The 8809-nt window shown below is 31.7% G+C and overlaps 1 protein-coding gene across 1 annotated transcript; it reads left to right on the top strand.

Moving 5' to 3' along the window:
- Positions 1 to 1194: 1194 nt before the first annotated feature.
- Positions 1195 to 8354, top strand: LOC106474251 (CCR4-NOT transcription complex subunit 4-like). The gene is made up of 4 exons (XM_022402596.1): positions 1195 to 1283; positions 4379 to 4559; positions 6356 to 6423; positions 8256 to 8354. The coding sequence occupies exons 1-4, from the start codon at positions 1195 to 1197 to the stop codon at positions 8323 to 8325; spliced, it is 408 nt and encodes a 135-aa protein (XP_022258304.1). The 3' UTR covers positions 8326 to 8354.
- Positions 8355 to 8809: the final 455 nt, after the last annotated feature.

Genomic DNA, 8809 nt, shown 5'->3' with positions numbered 1-8809 from the left:
GACTAGCTGCCTTCCCTCTAGTCTTACACTACTAAATTAGGGTCGGCTAGCGCAAATAGCCCTCGTGTAGCTTTGCGAGAAATCCATGACAAACAAACAATCTACAAGTATATTTAATACTAAGATATGCTTTAATTTTTACCTTGTTTGAAATGTTTTTATGTGCCCTTTCCTTTAGATGATAAAACGTATCAAGTCTCTAAGTTTAAAGTTTATATATATATGTTATATGGTGTGTATTATAATCTCTCTTGTTGTAAAGTTTTTTATTTTAAATTCCTTATCAGATTACAAAGAATTAAAAATGAAAAGAAACAAAAGGACTTACAAAGAAAACAAAAAATATCAGAAAACAGAAAGCATTTGGCAAATTTAAGGTAAGTTGTAATGTTCGTGACTGGTGTGATTTTTGTAAAGGTTAAATAAAATGTGTATAATTAGTTGTAGAAGTGTGCATGTGTAAAGTAACTTCTAGAAGGAATAAATGGATCGATGTGTAGTAAATGATTTCAGTGTAGCAATGGTGTAAGATAACTTAAAATGTATTTTTGAAATCAGTATAATTTTGAACTTAACAAAGTGTGCAATATTTTTAGAATGACCAAAAAATTAATGACTCTCAGAACTCATTATTTACCATATTTTTAGAATGACCAAAAAATTAACGACTCTCAGGACTCATTATTTACCATATTTTTAGAATGACCAAAAATTAATGACTCTCAGAACTCATTATTTATCATATTTTAGAAAGACCAAAATTAATGACTCTCAGAACTCGTTACTTACCATGTTTTTAGAATGACCAAAAAATTAACGACTCTCAGAACTCATTAGTTACCATATTTTTAGAATGACCAAAAAATTAATGTCTCTCAGAACTCATTATATATCATATGTTTTTTATCAAGTAAAAAATTGATTTTGCTGTTTCTAATCTTTTTTTCTTTGCTAAAGAAATTTGTTATGTTGGATTTGTATAAAAAAAAGTTTAATATTTTGGTTATTTGAGGATAAGAGTAGCTAAAAATACAATATTCAATGACCAAATCCTAAAAATTTAGTAGTTGTGTTACAGGACCATTCTTATGTACAGTAATGAAAGTTGGATACATTTTGAACTGATTCTTTTCATTGCTTTTAACAAAAATTATGACAGTGATACGGATAAATCCAGTGAGAAGGAGCTTCTGAATGGTGTCAAGCATCCTTGAGAAACTGGATGTTGATATGTTGGATAAATCCAGTGAGATGGAGCTTTTGAGTAATCAGCAGCTTGAAGTGTGAGAAATCTGTGTTTGAAATGGTTGCAGTAAATTGTCACGTGATAAATATGTATGATATGCAGTTTACAGTATAATCAAAGTGTTGTGGCTTTTCAAATATTTACATGTTAAGATTGGGACATGTTCACTTTATTACATCCAGTATCTCCATCTGAAGAAGCACTGTGTTTACATATAAAGATGTGACATGTTCACTTTATTACATCCAGTATCTCCATCTGAAAAAACACTGTGTTTACATATAAAGATGTGACATGTTCGCTTTATGACATCCAGTATCTCCATCTGAAAAACACTGTGTTTACATATAAAGATGTGACATGTTCGCTTTATGACATCCAGTATTTCTATTTGAAGAAGAACCGTATGTGTGTTCTGAATTAACATATTTTGTGTGGGTTGGAATATGTAAATTGCACATCACCTTAAAGATTGCTAAATAAAGTCTCTTGGTGGGAAACTATAGGCTTGACTTGTCATGGATTTTGTGGAGAGATGAGAAGTTTAGAAGTGTTTATAGCTGAACAACTTGACATTCTGAGTGTGGCTGATCTGTGAAATGTCTAAAAACCCATGTATATCAAGAACTTTTTAAGTGGACACCTTCTTGGGCCTGTGCCAAATTTGAGCATACCTTGATAGTCTACATGGAGAAATTAATTTAAAAATTAGACCATAGTCTTTGATTTCTCAGTAATTGATGGAAGCTTTGAAAACAAAACTGGATACAAGGTGTGCCAGATATTTGTCAGAAGCTAGATAAGAGTATGGCTTGGAATAGCAGCGGGTTCTTGGACTAAATGTGGTGCTATATCATATTAAGACTTGGATCACTAGGATGTATGGCTTGGAATAGCAGTGGGTTCTTGGACTAAATGTGGTGCTATATCATATTAAGACTTGGATCAGGGTCACTAGACACAGTAAACAGTTCAGGAATAGGAGGGATAAGATACATACGTCTACACATTCATATCTAGACTTGGGTCACTAGACACAGTAAACAGTTCAGGAATAGGAGGGATAAGATACAGAATAGATTACACGTATGTCTACCACATTCATATCTAGTTGCATCACAGTAAACATATGTTAATATTCTGGCAAAACTTGTTAACAGTCACCAAGCCTTATTGACTAACAAGCTAATAACTGGACCAACAACATATATTCAACAGCTCATGTGGTCATAGTAGCTGTACATGCATGGCCACAAGTCAACACTAATAGTTATCTGACCCGACTACACGCACGCCTACACTGATCAATAAACTAAAGGTAGACTAAAGAAACACAACTTAGTGGTTATGTAGACTGGTTCACAGAGAAAAGATGGTACCAGCAAACCATTGACCATCAATCTTTATGGTAAGATCAGTAGTAACATGAAGATGTAAAATTAGCTAAATATGGGTTTTTTTATACGACTGATTTAAGTAAAACTTTAACATTCTGATTCTCTATTTTTCATTACTCTTAATATATATCTTATATGGAAGTTGAACGAAAAATATTTCTTTAGCTTTTTCATCCAAATATTAGTGGTGGTTAGTTCATAAGACAACACATGAATTAGGTATATTTTTGTTTAACTTTAATAAACGTTTAAGTCGAACATTGTACGTTACTGATGTTGAAATGTTAATCTCAAAATATAAAAGGACTAAACCTGTGAGCCTGCATATGATGTGCTGTGGTTTACAACAACTTTGTGTATCTTCCCAAATTTTCCAAAATAGTCATGTTTCTTTAGCACCTCTGCATCTGCAAGTCTGGGAGGCAGACCGACAACAAACACTAGATTCTTCTGTACAACCCTGTCAAAATTAACCACTACTATAGAAACATTTGATAACTTACACTTACATTCAAGAAGCATGGATTTTATAACTTTTGTAATTACATTTTAAGTGGTATATTATTCTGTCATTCTGATTTTCTTCAAAGTATTCAATATTAATAGCAATAATAAAAAGATGCAAAGCCTACATATTGAGAAATAACAATAAATGTGTAAAAAATGGTAAACAAAATTAAAAAAAAACAATCATTTTGTCAAAAGCATCAAGATAAATATTTGTCAGAGGAACATACTAGAACTAGATATGAATGTGTACACGTATGTATCTTATCCTTCCTTCTATTCCTGAACTGTTTACTGTGTCTAGTGACCCAACTAGATATGAATGTGTAGACGTATGTATCTTATCCTTCCTTCTATTCCTGAACTGTTTACTGTGTCTAGTGACCCAACTAGATATGAATGTGTAGACGTATGTATCTTATCCTTCCTTCTATTCCTGAACTGTTTACTGTGTCTAGTGACCCAAACTAGATATGAATGTGTAGATGTATGTGTAATCTATTCTGTATCTTATCCCTCCTTCTAGGTCTGACAGTCAGCTTCAAGAATAAATATTAATGATCTGGATACTTCTAAAATTATATGTGGATTAACATAGATCATCAAAGCTTAACATCAGTTTTGGATGCATGACATCATATGCACGTCCATTTATTTATCTTTCAGTAGAGATATAGTAGTATAGAACAAAAGATTAATACAAGTGAAAGTGTCAGAAACTGATTTTGTTTGTAAGCCAACATTGTAAACAAATACGATATAGAGATAGTTTAAAATGTTTCTTTTCATGTGTAATTTTGTGTATCATATTTATAGCTATTCTTAGATACATTACATATGAATAAGCATCAAATTTACATACCCTTTTGTTACAAAAGACAAAAATTAAAATGTTTCTTTTCATGTGTAATTTTGTGTATCATATTTATAGCTATTCTTAGATACATTACATATGAATAAGCATCAAATTTACATACCCTTTTCTTACAAAAGACAAAAATAACAATTTTTTTGCAGTATAAAGATCTCCAGCGAATACTGGAACTGTGGAAACTACATAAATATTTTTCTCTTATAAAGTAAACAAATATTTAGCCTGGTACTTTTAAGGTTGGGTCAACTCTGTACATTTAACTAACATGTAATAGCTGTCTTTCTAATGAGTTTATCACATGATGTACATGTGTGTTAGGTCACGTTTATCAAAGACAGTTATGTAAATTCTAAGAAAATACTACATACAGGGTCCAAGTGCAAGTGCTTACGTGACGTACTATCGAGCGGAAGATGCTCTAAAAGCCATCCAAGCTGTAAATAATATACACGTTGACGGGAGAACATTAAAAGCATCTCTAGGGACAACCAAGTATTGCAGTCACTTCCTTAAAAATCAGCAGTGCCCAAAATCGGTAAGTGTGGAAAATAAAGACCAAGTTCAATGTCTTTAACTGAGAAGCCACAACTATTTATATTCACTTTGATGTTTAGTCACATTACTTTATAAATAGATGTAAAAAATGTGATCTTAAGTTTAACCTTCTAAGTTCTACCAATATGTTATGGCCTGTATGTTTCTTGCCTTATGATCCTGTATTGACAGACAAATAAAATTGCTTAAAAAGAATATCTAATAGGAATGAAGTACTTTGGTGGATTTGGAATGTTAAACATGGATTATTTTTACTTCACAGCCTTGGTGTTTATAATTTAACCTAAGTTTCTTGAAAACAAAACCATGAAGCTCAAACTTAAAGAAATAAACCTAACTTTCTGAAATAGTAAAAATTACGTAATGTCAGTTTCAAAGTATACGTTTTTAAGAGATTTCTTTGAAGTAGATGTATTTGAGAGGCTTGAAAGCTATTGTTTATTTACAGGCTGATTTAGAAATGTACCATTGAGTCATAAGAATAGTTAGTTAGGCTTTTTGTTTACCTTTTTTAGTACACACTTTGTGTATGTTCAAATATAAACGAGGAGGAATAATAGATCGTTTTTCTTTGTGTCTCTCACTAATTAGCTGCACATGCACAAAAACTATGCTGTTTATGTACTGGTTATGTGGTGATTATTGAGTAATTCATTACATTTAATAATAGGTTAGATCCAGTATTATTTTATAAATGAAACATTTTATTGTCTACTATCAAGATGCAATGTCCTCGAAGAAACATGTTTTTCTGAAGTATTACAAAGAACATGAAATATTATTGTGTCGAACTCTTGCAAGGTGCCTGTCTGAAGAATCTGAATTTTGGTTGGAATTTTGGAAAGAATGTGGCCACACTATAAATCTAGTTAAAGAAACTCTTCTAGTTTAAGTATCTATGTAGAGTTGCCCCCCAGTGGCACAGCAGTATGTCTGCGGACTTACAACGCTAGAATTCGGGTTTCAATACCCGTGGTGGGCACAGCACAGATAGCCCATTGTGTAGCTTTGTGCATAATTAAAAACAAACAAACAAACAAAATATTTAAAAAAGCGCCCCCCGGTGGCACAGCGGTATGTCTGCGGACTTACTGCTGAGCCAGTGGAAGGCAGAATTCTGTATCAACACGTAAAAAAATTAATGTTCTTTTGATAGAAAGAAAATATATTCCAAATAAAATATTTAAAAAAAGCGCCCCCCAGTGGCACAGCAGTATGTCTGCGGACTTACAACGCTAGAATTCGGGTTTCAATACCCGTGGTGGGCACAGCACAGATAGCCCATTGTGTAGCTTTGTGCTTAATTACAAACAAACAAACCTATGTAGAGTTGTTAGTTATCTTGAATGTATATTTGTTAACTCATTATAATCATTCAAAATACAAAAGCAACTTATAAGCACAAAAAATTAATCTTTTCAGTAAATCAATCAATTGCAGGAAGGTGAGACTACGACACACACACACACAAGTGAGAATATGTGTGACTTGGTCATATTTTATATATGGTGATGTGATATCACATTTTATGGCTTATTACTTTCCAGATAAATGAATTGTAATTTCAGATAAGACATATTATAATGTGACACAACTTAATTTAGTACTTATGGTAAAATGTGAAGAGAAAACATAACTTGTATAACTTACCCCGCAGGAAGCTAGGATTATAGTGAAAAGTTACTTTCCATATGGCTTTCGCCAATTTCTTAATGCTCAGAAATAATGTACTCTAAATTTATTAGACTTAATTAATTGGAGTTTCTATTTCCACAGGACTGCATGTATTTACATGAATTAGGTGATGAATTGGCCAGTTTTACAAAAGAAGAAATGCAACAAGGGTATGAACATTTGTAATTTCAGAATTTGTTCTTATTTAATCTTATGTTTTAGCCACTTGGTATATAAACTAAATTTAAAATGATTTTCAGTGTGTAATAACTGAGTTAATTGGAGCTTTGTATTTGTATTTTAAACTGTTAAAATGTTTGTTCGAACTTTACAATTCATAAAATTATAAAACGTACTTTCATTAGTTTGGTCATGTTTTACACTTACATTTTCATTTATTTTTCATGAGGTTAAACTGATTTGTGGGATAAATGTTTCAGTAATTACCATATTGATATCTATACATTGATAACTGTTTAACTCTTTCCATAAGGGGTTGGTGTATGACACTAACCTTATAACCACTAAGTAACTACCAGTTTACATACTAAAACTGTACATGATGTTAGAGAAACATCTAGGTTCAAGAAGTCTCGAAAGGAATGAATAGAAACTCTATAACCCGAGTGTTTTTGAAAGGTGAACCTTTCTTCTTCAGGGGGCAAACTGGGAGTAAATAAATGAAAGATTAGAATTATACGTGAAAAACAAAAACTATAGCACTTACCTTTGACCTCTTGTTTTTTTATTGTCAGTTGCTAATAAAATTTAAGCCTACTTTTTTTTTGATAATGATGGTACTAGTAAACTACATAATTTGTACTTACTTAAATAATGCACCTAAGTGCACAGGTTAATAACAAGCACAAAGCAAACAATGCTGTACGACTATTATAATTTAAGTTGCTTTCTATTTGAGGCAAGAGGAACTTAAAATAATTCCCTTACCAGCTTGACCTGAACACTGAAGATGAAATAGTCAATATTCTTTACTTAAAACAACATAGCAGTATACATTATTCAATAGGTTGAAACTTTGTGTGTGTATATAATATTAAAGGATTTCTTTCCTTTTCCACCTGGGGTGAAATTGAAAATAACATCTGTGATGTAGAGGCTTAGTGCATTCTTTGATTGGCTGTACCGTCTGCTGTGGATATTAGATAGATTAAAACTTTGTGTGTGTATATAATATTAAAGGATTTCTTTCCTTTTCCACCTGGGGTGAAATTGAAAATAACATCTGTGATGTAGAGGCTTAATGCATTCTTTGATTGGCTGTAACCTCTGCTGTGGATATTAGATAGATTAAAACTTTGCCTTTCTATTGGTTGTAAATAATATAAAACATCAGGGAGTATTGTTGGCAATTTGTAAAAAAGATGATATGACAGGTAGGTTTGATTTTTTAGTGTATGACTCCATAAACAAATAAGATTGGAGGTTATAGAATTTAGACTGCCATAGAAATAGGTATATTATACTGAGTAATTTACATTAAACGCGGTACTTCAGAGAAGTGTAGAAGGGGAAGACCTAGAGAACAATGACATATAAGGGGAGGCTGAGGGTTTGCTTAAATATCTCCTTATAGAATTAAGAAGTTAAAACTTGTATTAATATTTGATCTACTAACTACATTTTTCTGCCAAATTGCTTTATATACATTCATAATAAGGTAGTTTAATTAAACTTTGAATGTAACTGTAATAGATCATGACATGCAATTTGACCTATCCATAGTTAGGGGTTTCAATGTTTAGTAGTAGATCTTGTAAAAAATTGTTTAGGAATGAGTAACTTGTTAATCCATTATATGTGTGGTACTTCCTGAGGTGGTGGTGAAATTCCCTATCTTTTAAGTGCTAAGCTAACTTTAGAACTATTTACTGTAATAAAATATTAAATGATTGTTTTTGTTTATCATGATGAATATTTTGTAGAAAAGGTTGAGTAAATATTTTTACAAAATCTTGTTAAAAGATGACATTTTTTTTGCTAGGAAACATCAAGAATATGAACGAAAACTTTATGAACAAGTGTTGGGAGGTTGTAATCATTTAACTAGGTAAGGTTTTTATATAATTTTTTGAAGGGAGTTTGAAAATATTTTAGTTCAGGTATTTTATGTTCCTATACACATGTATATTTGTTGGTGTAAGTACTTTTAATGTACAGATGACCATCGCTAGTATGGACTAATCTTGAAAGTATATGAGAGGTTGTTTTGTGATAGGATGGTGGATAAGTTTCTTGAATAATAAAAAACTTTAAAAAGACTTGATTTTGTATAACCTTTACAATAGTAAGAAGCAGTGTGAAATGGGATTGTGTGTTTAGCTTGTGGCTCTAGTAGGCGAGTAGCAGATGTATGCCCTGTGAAAAAAATGTTAAGGTAACTTTAATATGTATATATTTCTGGTATATTTAAGTGTTTTACCCTCACAAAAAAAGAAACCTATCATTCTATAGGTATTTGAAGAACTTGTAGCATTCTGCCACAATTTAATTAATTGGTCTGATATTTCATTGGTGGTAGTGTCCAGGGTCGCTGAT

This window comes from Limulus polyphemus, unplaced genomic scaffold (assembly GCF_000517525.1).
Source record: "Limulus polyphemus unplaced genomic scaffold, Limulus_polyphemus-2.1.2 Scaffold6992, whole genome shotgun sequence".
Lineage (NCBI taxonomy): Eukaryota > Metazoa > Arthropoda > Merostomata > Xiphosura > Limulidae > Limulus > Limulus polyphemus.
The sequence above is the reverse complement of the archived record's forward strand: the minus strand, read 5'-3'. Positions and strand labels throughout refer to the sequence as shown.

Bases quoted from the DNA above. Each gene is read 5' to 3' on its own strand.
- LOC106474251 (XM_022402596.1), top strand. From the start codon at position 1,195: ATGGTGTCAAGCATCCTTGAGAAACTGGATGTTGATATGTTGGATAAA. The intron at 4,560-6,355 runs GTAAGTGTGGAA...CTATTTCCACAG, and splicing joins ATCAGCAGTGCCCAAAATCG to GACTGCATGTATTTACATGA. The intron at 6,424-8,255 runs GTATGAACATTT...TTTTTTTGCTAG, and splicing joins AAAGAAGAAATGCAACAAGG to GAAACATCAAGAATATGAAC.